We start from the raw sequence: 16,788 nt of genomic DNA, 5'->3' as shown, positions 1-16,788 counted from the left end.
ACAACAAATAAATTCAAGTAGTTTATAAATCATGGAAAATACTAGCAGAGATTCTCTATTATGTCCTCTGAAAGTAATTTTCTGACTTTGGACAAAATGTTGTTCTGATATCAGAGAACCACCTGTGGAGGCAACGGTCAGCACTGGTCACACAGCTGTGGGTCTGAATTCTGTATGCCTTTTGCCAGTGTAAACCAGAATGCATTTCACCAAAATCTACTTTTGAGCCAGCAAAAGGAAGGGAAAGCATGTAACTTTTCCCAGTATAGACAAAGCCTCAGCTATCTCCGTGGGTCAGAAATCTGGAGTACTGATAGCAACTCTCGTTGCAAAGGTTGTGGCCACATTTTGCGCTGCTGCTGGGTACTCTGTGCTCCCAGTTACTCTTCCTTGCTCGGAGAGAACGCCCCAGCCCAACTCTCCCCAGCACACTCAGCAGGGGCAGCACATCTCTGCCTGCCAAGCATTTTAGAGGGGTGAACAAGCCACTAGGCCTTTGCTTACAGGAAGATCATGCTGAGGGGAAATGACAATTTTGTTGTGGGATCTTTATAAAGGGAAATTATATCCGAAATGCTAAGCCTTCTCTATCCCACCCACTAGGAATTTTTAGACTCTACTGATGACAATCGCTATGTGTGAATTACATTGAAAGTAATTCATTGTGTACAAAAAAAACAACCAAAAAAGCCCAACAAAGATAAAGCCAGAATAATATGAATTACAACAGATAACAACAGATTGCATAGAAATCTATTTCAGCCATGTAGGTTTCTGATAATAATCAAAAAAGCTGCTCATAGGTATAATTTATACTAGCTATTTAATATTAATACAGTCATGCCCTAAAACCAGGTGAGGTTCTGTAGAAGCAGAGAGAGGAAAATACTTTGAAGTCTGCACGTCAAAACCAATTCACTGATATATCATGTACAGCACTTCATAAAACTACTCGCTTATCTTTTGCCCACTTTTCAGATACTCAGCCAAGGGAGTGATTATCTTCTGATGAGGCAGAGGAACTTTTCCAGTTTCCTCTCCCTTCTGGCACTCCAAGTAATTACTGTTGCTCTGCTCCATAAGCAGAATGTCCCTGTGCTATAAAGCAAATCACTGTTATTGGGTTTTGTTTTGGTGGTTGTTTTGTTTTTATTAAAGAAACAAGGATTTAATAAACCACTATTACATTTCTCAGTGTAACCTTTAAAGCCTAAAGCACTCGATACTTTAACGCAACAAGGAGTCTTGCTTATTAAATATTTATCAGCAGAAAAAAATGCCTTACCTTACAGGACAGTTCTCCAGGGTTCCTGGGAAGACAATCTTCCTTGGCAACTCCATGAGGCACAGGTAGCTTGAATAGAAATAGAGGCAAATGGAAGAGTTTGTTTCACTACTAAGCACCTGAAATTCCCGATGCACATGAAAATAGTCAGATGATGGAACTATTCAAACCACCTACTACGGGTAACTAATTGAGGAATCCAGGGGAAGAGGACAAGCTCCTTTGGAAGGCATTCAGAACAGCATTGCTGGTGATATGCACTGCCACTTCGAGAAACCCAAGTGTTGTCATCAGCTTTAAAAGCGCCTTAGCCACCCAACTGGTATCATACCGCACGGTACATAATGTTCAGCAACACACTGACAGAGATATGTATTCATTTGTCATGGAGGGCACTGGAAAAACAACCTGGGAGGAAAACTTCATTGACAGTAACACTTGAGGGCAGAGACTTACTTGAGATCTGCTACTGAAAAAAATCTCATCTACAAAATACATCATCATACGTTTCTTACGTAAACAGGTATGGCTATGCCAGAGAGGAAGCAACATGCTTCCCTTATCTCAAAGCTCTTCCTACTATCAACTTAGATACATCTCTCTTTTTTGCTCCTCTGCTCCACCAAGGATCTAAGTGCAGTAGTGAAGATCAAAGAGAAGGCAACAGAAAGCTTCCACTTCATGCTGAATGTTGATGTAGTTCATGCTATGGTTGTGTGGGTGCTTTTTTTGACAACAGCACTGGTTCAAGCAGTCACCAGCTCTGATCATTGACTAGTTTCAACTATCTGGAGAAAGACTCTCTCCTTTTTATCTGTACTGTTGATACATTTATATTTAATATTCCATAACAACACATGCAATACCAAAAAGAAACATTTTTATAATGAAAAGGGGTGGCATCAATAGGATGAAAATGCAAGATAAGTGATGTTATATTCCTCATGCTTTGCAGGCTTGACTAAGCAAGGTAAACTATTTTTTAAGTTCTAATGCCCCCCATTTTTTTACATATACAGGGAAAAACAATATACAAACACAATTATTTAGAATCATTTTATGTGCTGTAATAGAATTCAGAACTGGTGACTGTAAAATGAACCCCCAAAACCCAAAAGCTATGTATTAAATATATATATATATATATATTTAAAAATACATATATACACAAAAATCCACACACAGAGATATCTATACTTTGCATGTGTATGTTCCTTTCTCCGGTATTACGTTACAGTACTTATCACTATTTATCTATTAGTATTTTCTAAGGAAGATTATGCTGATAGATGCACTTTGAAAGCCACACCATAGTAACCTACCTTACTACTTTTTTCACTACTATATTAACCAGCACTGTTTTATAAACAACAGTCTCAGATATTCTATCTCAAGTCTCACCATGTATTTGTTGTAGAGAGGATGACCTGGTTTAGGTCTAGGAGGTAATGCTGGATCTGGATTTTTAAAGACTTGACTTTTTGCTCTCTTGGGTCCCAGTCTGAACTTGCTGGGTTTTTTATCAGGAGCGATGTTGGAAGTAGATCGTGAAAGAGCATCCTTCTGGGAGGAGGTCTTGGCCGCAGAGAGTTTTGGTGGAGGTGGCCTTCCAGGAACACTTTTAGGTGGGGGAGGTCGAGCAGGTATAATTCTTCCATCCACAGGCCTAAAAATTAGGCAAACCATCAGAGAAATATGCATATTAATAAGTCAGTCACCTCATCCTCCACCACAGCCCTAGCTATAGAGTATGCAGTAAGAAAATGTGACTCATGGTGACCTGGGCTATAGTACATGTAGTACCTGAAGCTCTCCAGGAATACATGAACTCTTCAGGTACTGAGACTGGATGATCAAGTCTTTAGATAGATCCTTTGACTACATATTTCTAAGTTTGCTCACCACTTCTGCTTATGAACGGCCTGCCAGCTTTCTCAGGAGCCCGCTGCATAAGTAGGGTTTCTTTCAGCAATCCACCTTTAGAAAGAGCTTTTTCTGAAGCTGCTTCAGGACAGTTCTTCCAGTGGACAGCTTTAGTGAAAGCCCTGAGAAGCTCTGCTGATCTAGCTGGTCTTCAGGAATGAGCCTAGCTCATTCCCTGGGATGTCACTTACCTGAAGTGACTTTTGGGCCTCTGCTCATGGCATATGACACCACTTTGCACAATGGCATCAATAGCAGAATTTACCACTTTTATGCAACAGTAGTCTACTGCAGAAAGAAAACACCGGTGAACATACTTGAGTTTTCTGGCAATGTTGGAGGTACCACACTCTCATTAGTGTACCAGTAATTTAGAAACCAAAATCAGAGAGTAGTTAAGTGACAGTGGTAATTTTAAAAAAAAAAATTTTAAAAAATCTAAAAATGCCCCTTACTAAGCATCGATTAAAAAAAGCTGCCTATACAGTAAAAATGAGCCAGGATTTTTAGAATCAAAGAGTGTGGCCAAATCAATAATTTGCTAATTAAAAATCACCTCTATTATAAGCAAGCATTACGTACATGAAACTTTGGCCTCCTGTTATTAAGAACGCTGGCACTACCACTATTCCAAAAATACAATATTGTTTTATTGTTATTGGGAAATCTTTGGCCAGTTACCCTAAGTTTCTGCTACAATTCTCTCTCTTTTTTCGTATAATGTAATTCAGCATGATTATTTGCTTGCGTGAATTCCTCAAGTGTCTTTAAAAATTGTCAACCACAACAAATGTGCATTGGTGGATCTTTAGAGTATCCCTCTGACATGTTTTGTGAGTGTCATCTACCACCTGAGAAGATATAAGTGCTCTACTAATGCTCCTGGTAAGAGTTCTTTATTAGTATTTGAGTACAGATTACTTTTTAAATTTCCATTTCTGTTCAACTTCCACTTGCCCCCTTTTCTTGGCCTCATCCTAAACTAAACATTTTTAATATTGACAAAAGGGGAAATTTCAAGTTAGACTGCATTAAAACGGGAAACAAACCAACCCATACATTTGTATGGCAACTCAACTAAACAAGAAAACCCTAACAAGCAAATCAGAGAATTATTACTGCTTAGTTAAAAAAAAACAACAAAAAACCTCACTTGAGCAGAAGAGTGAAAGGACAAAATGCTTAGTGCAGTTCCAGAGACCCTCGGGAGAATCAGGAGTGCTGTTATGCTAAACAGAACAGGGGAAAGTAACAAGCCTATAAGGGGCAATATAATGAGGTGTTTCCTTGTGGGTACAACCACTGAAAGAATCTCTTGCCCTGATGCAACAGAGAAAACTCTTGTGTTTAAACCCACAGATTTAGAGTGCAGATGCTGAGATAGCCGCAGTGGGCTAGCTAGCCAATGCCTTATCTCCCTCCAGTTTGTCTCTGGCATTTAGTGGACCTGAATACAAGGCTGGTCCAGCTACTTTTGCCTCAGCAGACCTTCCTTCTTGATGGTTTAAAAGAAAAAAAACCAAAACCAAGGTTATAATTGATTCTGCACCTTCATAGGTGTTTTAGGTCTGAAGTAAACTGTATAAACTAGCCAGTGCTTCTGGGAAGGTACTGGCCCAGCATCTGCCCTTCTCAGGGTGGCAGCATCTGCCACCTTCATTCCTTCACCACTCAAACTCAGCCACAAGCGCAAGTGCTGTTGATCAAAAGGTCAGCAACATGCAGGAGGGGATGTTCTATGTTCAGCCACGGGCAGAAAGGTTAAGGATGCAGAAAGGAATGACTGTCAGCAGCCACTGTACATTAGCTGAAGAGCCAAACAGCTGTCCTCCTATAATTTCCCTGCTCGTAGCAATAATGTACAACTAAGTATTAATCAGCTAGCAACTTGGTCCTGCCTATTTATTAGTAAGCATACTACCTACCCAAGCCTATTGAGTTAGGACTAGAGTTGGTAGTGTCGACCTTGAGACTAACTCAGAAACACCACTTTTAAGTGAGTCACTGAAGAATTGCACTTACCTTGGGGGTAGTACAGGTTCTGGCTGAGGCAGTCCACCCTGTTCTGAATGATCCAACTCCTACAAAGATTCAAAAGAAAAAAGCCATTTCTTTAAGCATAGGAAACAAAAATGACCTTGTTTAAATGATGCATTTCTTATATTAAATTATATCCAACAAACAGGAAAAACAAGAGTTTCTGGAGGTCTGGGAATAAAGTAATAAGTATTATGGTATGTTTGAGCATTTTAAAGTCTTGTTGGACATAGAGTGAGATGTAAATAACCTGGTTGACTACCTGAATCACAGCTTAAATTGTGCATTAGGCATGACCCAGCCCTCTTTTCCTACTACATGGGAGTAAGGGCTTAAGAGCCAAATTCAGGAAAGTCATACAAGTGTACAACTTCACTGCCCATGGGATTCCAACTGCTGTGTTTCATTATCAATTTTGATTTAACATTGACAGATGAAACACTTTGAACAGGCTTAAAGCAGAAAACATGACATTGATGCAACTTGCACAGGACAGCGTCTCATTTGCAAATAACATTAGCTCTCATTAAAGAAGGCATCTAAGTATGTTTCCAAGAGATCTAACAGATAAACTCTGGTGAATCTTGCTTTGGCAGATTAAGGCGTCACTCCTCCCAGCTGCCCATCCTGACCCTGCCAGAAATTACTGCCCTGTAGCAGAGTCAGTAGAGGGGAATATGTGCCATGTCTGAAGGGCTTGGACCACAGTAATGGATTAACAAGTTACCATCCTTTCTGCCTTCTGCTCTTCATTTTCATCCCAGTGCCAGAGAGTACTGCCAGCTCCGCTGAACAAGCACAGCTGCTTGTGGAACAGTGTGGTAAATCAGAGTGCTGGATCTGGGTTCAAAAGTATCATTTTTGAACCAGTAGTTTTAAATAGGTCTGAACAGTCTTGTTTACTTAACTAGGGATACATGTGCTTGAAACTGGTAAACAATTTCTGTGATTTTTCCCACTTAGAAAATATGTAGATGTATTTTGTCACAAAATTTTGACCCTTGGTTAAGTCCCAAAATGAACGTTCCTGGTTAAACGATCCTGATTAGAAAGAAACCACTTTCAGATGGGAGTGTTATCCTCATACAAAAAATTTTCCCCTTCTGTGTGAAAAGGAAGAAATCTATGCCAACTGCTGCTTATGGTCAACAACTGGCTGGTTAATCACTTCCACTGACAAATTACATTAGTTTTAGAAGCACAGAAGTTCTTATCTTTCCAAAGCTAAGATTTAAATGTTTCAGTGGATTTGATGCAATCTTTTTCTTAAAAATATCCTCTGAAGCTTACACATGCCTGTCACAATAACCTGGATGACATTGTAAAAGTTTTGGGGTTGTGTTGTATTGTATAAAATGTTACTTAACATATTGTATTGGAAATTATTTTTTTAGCATTATCCAGAAAAGATGGGACCTCTATGAATAGTTCAATTATGACATTTAAAACCCCCTTAATCCTATTAGTAGAAGTAGCCAGAGAGACATTTGTTGGCAGCTGTCCATCTAGTGAGGGCTTTTGATTTGATTTGACCTGTGGTTTCCACAAGATTCTCTGCCATTCTTGCCATCACAGCACTCAATATTTGGAAATTCTACTGTCATTTTCTAGTTTATTTTAATTCCTTTTTGTAACTTGTGTCAAAGGGCATAAAGGATACACAGCTGCAATGTCTACTGTTACTATGTGCTCAGGAGCAAGGAGCGGAGCCTTACTTTCCAAAATAGATGGTTGTACTCAGGCTCTGACAGGACCAGTAGAAAACAAGTAGAAGGAAAAAACTGAAGCAAGCAAGCTTCATTCATCTACACAAAAGTTTCCTCTGCCTGGAAATTAGCACAGACACCAAGAGGTACTGTGCGTATGAAGGTAAAAAAAAAATAGATTTCTAAAGGACTTTGACAGTATTTCACTATGTAAATCTCATTGGACTTTAAACCACTATGCAGTTCTTTTGAAACTAAATTGTAGAATACTCAGATTCCAGCTGCTAAATACAGAAAATTGAAGATAGATGTGATCAAAGTTTAGTAAAATCAACAAAGTGCTTTTCAGAACTGACAGCAGTCTAAATTACCTAATTAAATTAGAGGATGCAATTAAGAGAAAAAAGACTTATGTTTTTGAGCAGTCCTTTTCATCCTTTGGTCCTTCAAATAACTTGCTTTACAAATGCTTGAGAGTCACAAGAGATCTGTTAACCAAAGCAGACAAAGTTGTAATACAGGAAAACAGTTCTAACTTACCACTTTTTTTACTAGGTCACCACTGTTGGGTTTTCCCACTGTGATATCGGAGGTGTTCCCAATAGGCTTTTCCGCAGGAAGTGGCGGAGGACTATGCGGGATTTCATTTAAAGCTGAAAAAACCCAAAAAGTTCTCAAATGAAAGTCTAATTAATGGCTTCTTTACATGGACCAACAATAGGTAAGGGAATCCACTTTGGTTTGGGGCATTTTCTTGTGAATACAACTTCCTTCCAGCGGGCAGGACCATGTAAAGACCATGTAAAGACTAGTGAAGAGAAAAGGGATGTGACGGGAACATTGCAACTCTGAGGCTGACTTCAGGAGTACTTCCCATCCTTCATAACGGATCTTCACTTTATTCTCAGGACACAAGCAAGTTATTCTAGGGTTTCAGGGTTTCAGCTGCAATACTTGTTGATATAATATTAGACAAGTAGAAGAGTTTCTACCCCTGGGAATGTCAGACTCATTACTGGATACCCTGAAACACCATCACCATCTCTCAGCCACATTTCTAAACTGGCTCACTTTTTTCAGCTGTCAGGTCCTGGAATATCCTACAGGCTGGAAAACAGCTGAGGGTTATTTCAAGTAACCCTGAAAGATCAGGAGACTTGGATGGAAGAATCTCCAGAAAGGTAAAGACAAGAAAAGAAACCATTGCCTGCTACAACATTCACGGTGACAGAAAGAAAACAGAGATGGAAGGTCCCTGGTAGTCTTTTAGGAACAAAGCAAATTTAGGACATGAACGAAGAAACAATACAGCTCTTACTAGGGAAGAGTGAGGATGTCCTCAGCCTCAATAAAGAACACAAAAACCTGCTAGTTGTATGATATTTGCTTTCGATGTTTCTGCCATTGAAACCTGGGAAGCACTTGGACAGGTTTTGCCAGCATATTTACCAATCGTTTTGTCTTTAAACATTGGAACCTTGCCATCTATTTTATAATGTATTTGCATACCAAGAAAATTCATTTTGTATGAAGAACTTTAGACATTTAAGCTCTTCTGACTTCCAACCAGTCTTGGTGTTATGTAAAAATATGTGTAGACAGCCTGGACATTTATAGACTGATGACAAAAAAGAGGAGAGATTCTATCCAAATGAAAACTTTGAGTTGCTCATTTCATGAAAAGTACTCTCAACAAAGAAACAACACATAGGAAGGAGAAGTGTTGTTTGTTTTTAATACGTGTTGCATTACGTGATCATAGGATCTAAACACTGGTGTGATGTTTAAAAATGGATCAGTTCAAGGATAAATCACTTATTCTTAGGAACAGGTCACAGTTACCTTGTTGGCAGTAACCAAGCATGAGGAAAAAAAGTTAGTGAAGTTCACTCTTCTAAGCTAGTACAATGGATGAAAAGTAAACACAGTACCTGACAGTAATTGCAAGAGAAATCTTCTCTTAACATACCTTACTGATATAAAAAGTACAAGAGATTTATTTATTCACATCGCTTCGAATCTTGATATATACACAGATGGCCTAATTTCCTCGCCTTTACTCTTTATAAAGCCAAAATTAAAGGAAATAAAGGAAGAAAAAAAACCCCAAACAACTCAAGAACTAGAAGGCAGGTGTTATTTTCAGTGATTTCTAAGTGTAATAACTGAAGTGGAAGTTTAATGCTTCCTTTGTAATCACATCTCAACAAAAATGCTAATGCTAAATGAGTGCTTTAATGCAGTTCAAATTCTTAGGCATCCAGCTCTGTCCCCTTCTTGGTAGGGCTGGGTGGGTTTGGGTTTTTTTTGGTTTATTGGGGTTTTTCTTGTTTGCGCTGGTTCCTGACAGAAATAATCTCCCTCCATACCCACAATGGTGAAAGACTTCTTGTACTGAGATTATATGGCCCTCTCACAAGTTAAATACTACTATATCTATGCTATATCTTGGCAGAGTTGTACTTTTCTCACTTTTTAACTTTTAACAGCTTACATTTCCACAGCAGCTCCTATCTGACAAAAGGCTACTCTGCTTTCTTGGAACCTGGTTCTGTTGCTCCACATGTCATTAATCTTCCAGCCACAGCCTCCCATAAGGCAGTACTTCACATCCCCCTGACAATTGTAGCTAAGTACAGTATGACCGGCAGTCTCCTGTGGAAATTTCAATTACCACTAGAGAGCAGCAAGGGACCGGTTATCTACAAGTTTGAAAGAGAATCCAGCTCAGGAAAAAAAAAAAAAATTGTCAGGATTTGTTTGTTTTGTTTTTTAAATGGAAATTACAGTTTCCTTTGTGGAAAATAAATATGTTTTGGGTTCTTTACAGTAGTTCATAAACATATTCTTCCAACTGAAAAAAAACTTTTATTAATGATCAGGTATTAACAGAAAAACTTTTCCTCATAGCTTTCTCTTCAGTCTTCTTTGCATTTTTAATCATTTCCACTGCATTTCTTGCATATGCAGAGGAAAAGAAAACCTAGTATTTTAGCAGTGGAGTGGTGGTGGGGGGAGCAGGGAACTCAGGAAATAATGAGAGAAAGTCTTAGGAGAAAAGCCACCTGGACACATAGTCGCTATAAGTTGGCTCTACGCCTACTCAGTGTAGTAAAATATGATTTTGAAATATGAGTTTTAAGAGCTATCTTGTGACATTTCTCCCTAAGCTTTGAGGATAAAACATAAGGCTAAACGGAAGCAAGCACGTACTCCACCGCTACCAAAATACTATTGTTTAAGTGGCCACAGATTTCAAAACTACCAAGGGTAAAGGGAACCTTTTGATGTAAGCTGTGAAAACTATGCTTACATCCCAACTAAGCTGTGTTTGACACACAGTTTAATACACTCATGTTGTTCTTTCATGACTGGGGGCTCTGCTCCCAGGAAGCTTGTGAGCAGCATTAAAATACCCTCAGCTGATGTCAGAACAGAAGTCAATTTGACCAAAGGTACAGCTCAGTGATATGGTGTAGCTGACGAAACAAGCTGGCTTCTGCTGAAAGGGCCTCCTCCAGCTCTTCCCTGCCAGCCTTTAGATTCCCCACACACACAGTTCCACCTCTGATATGCATCAGCTCCATAAGGTTTGAGGGACATCAAACTTAGCACAAGGGAGGGAGCCAGACAAGGTAGCTGGGAGGCAGGGAGACAGGAACATGACTCCCAGCTATTTCTCCCTCCCGCCATAGCCCTTAGGATGGCTCCTCTGTCTTGTCAGACTGTACTATGGGATTCCTTTGGCAGCTGAGATAGCTAGTAAACAACAACGCAATTAGTAAATAGTAAGTCCCAGTTAAAATGATTTTCTGACAGATTTCTCAGACAATTTGGGAGAAGAACTTACATTTCCCGGGTTTAGCTGGGATTCGGATCACAGTGGGTTTCCGGGCTAAAGCTGGTTGAGCTGTCTGTTCCTTTGCAGGTTCACTTTTAGTAAGGAACTGAAATGGATCTAAAAGAAAAAAAATGCCAGCGTATTTAATATTTATTTGTTGAACACACATCTCAGGGTATTGCTATCATTTTATATTTCACACCCAAGAAAGTCATTAAAAAAATATATAAATCAGGCTGATGCAAATAGCGTACTCAGCTCTTTGTAAATAACGTGTCTTTTCTGTACATCTGCATTCATAGTTGACTTAACATAAGCATGCTCCAGATGCCTTCTGGGATTATATAAGTCACTGAACAAGAGGAACTGCATTGCTTGGTAATAGGGACCTGAAATCAGGATGGCTTTAGGGAAATGTTTTCAAAGCAGTTGTTCTAATAGGCAGACAGAGCTGTGAACACATTTGCTGAAAAGTTTTAATCAATAAAATCTTGCCAAAGCTAAACAATCAGCACTGCAGCAGATAAAATGCCTAGAGAAACAAACCAAACCAAAACAAAGCACTTAAATATCACTGATTACAAAATGTATTTGCTGTAGAACAACTAATTCCCTGGAAGATTCTGCATCATTTTGTTGATTATAAACCTGGTGTCATGGGGGAGACTGGTTCAGGCCAAGGACTGGGAGTCATGCCTGAGCTCTGCCCCTGCCTGTATCACTCATTCCTCTACAGCCTGTCCAATCATTCCATCGGTAGGACAGGAGCAATGTTTTCTACGCTTCATAAACTTAAGCACTGGTCTCTTATTAATAGGCATGGGAACATATGCGCATGTAGAAGGCAGCTGTAAAAATACTTGCACATAAATAAAATCCAAATCAATGGGTTCTTTCTCAAGTATACCTTCATGTCAAAGAGCAATACTTCATTTATACCTCTTCCCTGTTGTTAACAACTGCCACCTTTTTCTCTGACATTACCAAAAAGTGCAGTAAAATGGCAACGCTTAACAGTATCATAAATGTGTAAAGTAGAAATTGGAGAAGCACTCTGGACAATAAATTCTCCATGACACGTATTCATAGCCCCAACAACTGAGTTTGATCTTCTCTGGTGGCCTTTTTAAATGTGTAGCTCAATGAGATGTTATTTATGGAGTGTCAGAGTCTCCGAGAGGAAGCATGCTGGGCATCTCTTTAAATTCTTCAGGACCTTTTATAAAAACATATCGTTTCCCGAAGCTACCGCTACACTTTCTGACAAAGTTGGAAGCCCTGTATGTGATAAAATTCTATCATCTTCAACACTTACAGCAAACAATTTAAAAAATTACACAATATGAAGTCATGATTTCTTACAGATAATTTTGGATAGTATAGCACAATACAGTTTATCAAGACAATAGAAATCTGTGTCTGGGAATATATGTAAGATTTAAGAATATCCAGAAATACAGTATTTATTTATGAACAACCTCATTAAAAACCTTTTAACATTTTAATTAAAAAAGCCTTGGCCTTTTTAAAGAGAGGGGAAGAAGACCAAGTACATCAAGCTCTGGGGTTTTTTTTGTTTTTGTTTTTTTTTAACCAAAAATAGGCTCAAAGTAATTTCAGAGAGAGAAAACACTGTGTAATATTGAGCTGCTGAATTATGGTGTAATGGACTGCCCTCCCTCATGCACACGACTCTGCGGTCACAGCTCTCCCAGTCCCTGCTGCTGCTGCTGCTGCTGCTCCTCCTTGCCTGCAGCCCCCTCTGCCCATGCCCCCAGCTCTTCCCAGTTCCCGCTGTAGAACAGCGGGGACAATATGCTGCAGGGCCCGTGCACACTCACCCCTGCTCACATGTCCACCTCCCACTAGGTCCTTGCTTAAAGCTCTCTTCATAGGCGTATCTGTCACATACAGGTGTGCCATGGGGGTTTGTGCCATGGTCTCGCAAAGTCAAGACATCAACCTCCCTACAGGCTCCCCAGAAATCTGCCTGGGTAACTTCATGTCACATTTTAATCATGAATCAAAGCACATCAATTCCTTCTGTCAAGCTGTTTGTACAACAGCTTTGAGCATACACTTCAGGTAGAAAGGTTCATGACAGGTCAATGATTTGCCTACAGCTAAAGGTATACGGGCTACAGTTAAAAATAAGCTCTGTTACTGTCTAGACGGAAGACGGCTCCATCACGTTGTGCCCAAAGACACCAGCGCATCCAGAAACTAGGAACAGGCAACCCATAATATTTTAGACGGTAAAACAAACATCTTGTTTAAGTTGTGGAATAGCACTAGTCAGTAAACGGTGCATCAGAGCAGGGTTTTTTTCCTAGAGGACTTGAAAACACACATCACAAGAGAGGTGCAAGCGTTTTGGCAGTATGGTCATTACAAGATACAAAAATCCCATTCTTAGAGCAAGCCTTCTGTTACAATTTTCTTTTATTGCTTTATAGCTATGTCTGCTAGTTACGCTGCTAACATTTGAATTGCATTAAAAATAGATTTATCTAATCTTAACTCTTATGCTGGTGTTCAGAGTGACTTTAGTGCCGCTGAAAAAAGAAAACTGAAAAGCAGGCTTTCTTCTCTCTTTCAGTTATCTGGCAACTTTATGACAGATATGAGGAGTGACCCTGGTGAGGCAGCAGGGCAGGGGGAGCTCAAAGCTGAACTGGGCCACTGGGAAGCTGGAGACACAGGGCAAGCAGAGGAAAGGTAAGCAGGGCTAAGTCACAGGCTCCTTCACACAGCAGGACCATAGGGAACGCGCTGGCACACGGAGCACCTCTCAAGGCAAGGTTCTGCAGAGGTTAAGGAAGTTCTGCATGAATAATGAGGAAATAATTTTCCAAAGCCTCCATCTTATAAAAATTTAGACATCGTCAGACCAAGAGGAAGTGCTCTACACACCCAAAATAATCAGAGATATGCATTCTTGTAAATTTATGGGAGATTTAAAATTGTACAAAATTCCTGTTTGTCAGCTGTTTATCATTGCTATGTGTAGAAATGGTTTTCTTGACCATTCAACAGTTGGCAGAGGTCTCTAAATCAATAAATCTGAGAAGTGATTTTTAAGTCTGAGAAAAGTAATTTCTAAGGCTGAGAAAACCATTCTACGAACCTTAGTTTTTCACTCATTATCTTATGTTCAATTATACTGTTGTCACCTCATAATTAGTTTAAAACTCATTACCTTGTTTGTGTTATTCCATTCCCTAGTGTTGGGTTTGCAGCCGAAATTGGCTGAGTAAACAACTGCGCTGCTTTGTGCAATGGGACTGACAACATATCAAATTTTTATGTTGTTTAACAACAATTGGGCATCGTTTGAGCATAATTCACGGAGGTGTGAAAACAGAATTGTTAATATACTCATTCAAAGCTTCTCAGCTCAAGGAAATTAATCCTCAAGGCATTTTTCATAACACATTATCAACAGGCTTCTATTGATATTTTATTAAACTTTTACAATGATGCTTAAAGCCTGTGTCTTCCTTAGTCTTGCTTTTCTACAGCTTGTGTTTCAAAGGTTTATGTGATAACATATATTGCTGTGCTTGTTCACAGGAAAGACAAATGAAAGCTGTGTATTCAAATAAATGATATATCATCTCTTTCTTTTACCAGTTTAGGAGAAACAGCTTTTTTCCCCCACTCTCATTTACCATCCTTGTTTAAAATAAAAAATTAGGAGGTTACAGAACAAACACTAGGTTTTGCCCATGTGAGCAGGATAGATGGATATCTTTCTGAAACATTTATTGGTAGTCCTTAAGTAGGTGGTAGTAAGATGGTAACAGATACCTTAGGAGCAATAAGGGGAATTTCCAAACAAATCAGATGTGGAAAGCTGAAAGCACAGAATAGTATTATCTGCTGTGAAGATGCTCAGTCCTCCAAGAAGTACTCTGAGTACACGAGAACAACGTAGTATGAAAGGTGTTGATGCTGACATTACAACACTTGCCAGCTACAGAAGTATGCAACTGTGTCTACTTTCAATGTTTAATCAAAAAAACTAAATCAGCTGTTAAAGGCAAGGCTCACACACTCTCTTCACACAGAACACAACTGTTATCAGTGTCTTCCAGGAACAGAGAATAGAGCCAACCCTCATCAACAAACGGTTTTATTAAAACCTAGCCCCAAGAAGCCACTCTGGTGTTTGTGGAAGCACACTTAACCCATACTTGGGTGAAGATTTTCAACAACAGGTCCCTCCTAGTAATACAGCTGGAGATTCAATAGAAACCTGACAGATAACATCCCAAACAGGAATGGGGCCAATGCTCAAGAAACACTGAAATGCTACAACCACAAGTCTGACATTCACTCAGATGTTCTAAATCTCAACCTATTCACAACTATAAACAGACATCTTAGACCAGGTACACTACCTAAATTCCAGCATCAGTGATTTTCCATACCTCAGTGTTTTTCATCACTGAAATTAACAGTTCGCTGTTCTTAGAAATGGTATTTCTGACCCAGGGAGAATAATATGGACTACACCACCTTTCTGAAAATATGCAATTTGCAGCTCCCTCTGCATGGAAAATAGCCATGCTCTGGTCATGACCATGTCTTTCAGTAAGCTAGGAAATTTAAAAAGGAAAAAAAAAGGAGAGAGAATGGGATGTAGGCTCTCTGACAATGTAATTGGTGCATAACCTGAAAGTAAGCTCAGGTGAAACTCAGGCTTCTCAGCATTCTCCTAACACTTCCTAGTAGAGCAGGTCACTGAACTAAAAGAAGTACAGTATTCCAGAGTAGACTTAGTATGGCTTCAGAGTTAAACCTGGAGCACAGACAAGCAAATCCGCTATCGTAACATTCTAGGATTTCTTTCTCCCCAGTCTACACAGAGGTTTTTCATGACTAGCCCAGTTATTTTGGTAGAGGCTATGAATGGACTGTGTGGTCCTGCTTCATTCAAAGATTTATAGCTCATCAGGCCAAGATTTGCTTTACCTGATATGGCACATTTAGCCAAACAAACACTTGAGTGAGCTGGCAAAAATCTCTTATATATAACAACATTTACATATAGGTATCTTCTCCAATGTGGTTGTCACAGCATTAGTTTTATTTCTGCACCTGCTTATGCTGTTATCTAAAGTGCACAACACTGGAGCAAACACATAGTAATTTCAGAAAGTTTTATCTTGAGGATTATCTTTCCTCCCAGAAACATTATGTCCAGATGCCAAAGTAGAAATTTCAAACTTCTCACACATTAACAAGATTTTTTAAAGAGAGCTGTGCAAAGACTTCCGGACAGGAAGAATTTATCCAGCAATACTTATTGCTACTCAGAGCAGAGAAAATATAGTGAACGACTTGCATAGGTTTTAGGTATTGCTCCCTGTTTGCTGCTGACATCTGACAGATCACCACAAAAAGCAAGGCAACTCAAGGCCAGCAATCACTATTTTTGAGGAATGAGTCGATGTTTACAGGATACATGTGAAGTTTGCAGAAGGAGGCTAGCCATCAGTACAGCATAAGTCCACAAAGTCAAAGAACTACATAGAGTTTGATATTCTCTGGAAAGTATAGGGGGAAAAAATTGCTGAGACATGTAACAGAAGATCCAACCTAAATGTACTTGTTGAAAATGCAAAATGTCCTTAACTGAGCAATGAATAATCTCATCCATGGTGTTGAAAGTTGGAAAGCAGATAAAATAAAATCTACTACTAGAATTGCAAAATTTATTGGGCTATTGTAACACTTAATGGCAATACGAGCGCTTATGGTGTGGAAAACTACAATGCTACATCATATACAGAGACAGATATAAATGGACTTTTTCTGAGCTTTGACTCTCATCAGGCTTTCGGAAATTCTTCTCTCAAACTGTGGGAATGCCCACACTTACTATCTGTGTGTATCTAAAAAGCACAACAATTTGCTTCATTGCTAGCTTGCCCATACTAGTAAAGATGACACTAATTACACTACTTTTGGCGTAAAAAGACTGCTTATAC

At 39.3% G+C, this 16,788-nt stretch overlaps 1 protein-coding gene across 5 annotated transcripts in view; it reads right to left on the bottom strand.

The window, feature by feature from the left end:
- SH3D19 (SH3 domain containing 19) overlaps positions 1-16,788 on the bottom strand; it is an 86,384-nt gene that overhangs the window by 10,654 nt on the left and 58,942 nt on the right. For all 5 annotated transcript variants that reach the window (XM_054825271.1, XM_054825267.1, XM_054825269.1 and 2 more), the window contains 5 exons: positions 10,802-10,909; positions 7,492-7,604; positions 5,231-5,289; positions 2,687-2,951; positions 1,286-1,354 (listed from right to left, as the gene is read on the bottom strand). In XM_054825271.1, the coding sequence (XP_054681246.1) occupies positions 1,286-1,354; positions 2,687-2,951; positions 5,231-5,289; positions 7,492-7,604; positions 10,802-10,909 (614 nt within the window). The remainder of the gene's footprint in view (positions 1-1,285; positions 1,355-2,686; positions 2,952-5,230; positions 5,290-7,491; positions 7,605-10,801; positions 10,910-16,788) is intronic.

This window comes from Grus americana, chromosome 4 (assembly GCF_028858705.1).
Source record: "Grus americana isolate bGruAme1 chromosome 4, bGruAme1.mat, whole genome shotgun sequence".
Taxonomy (NCBI): domain Eukaryota; kingdom Metazoa; phylum Chordata; class Aves; order Gruiformes; family Gruidae; genus Grus; species Grus americana.
Note: the sequence above shows the minus strand (reverse complement) of the source record. Positions and strands in the feature narration are given on the sequence as shown.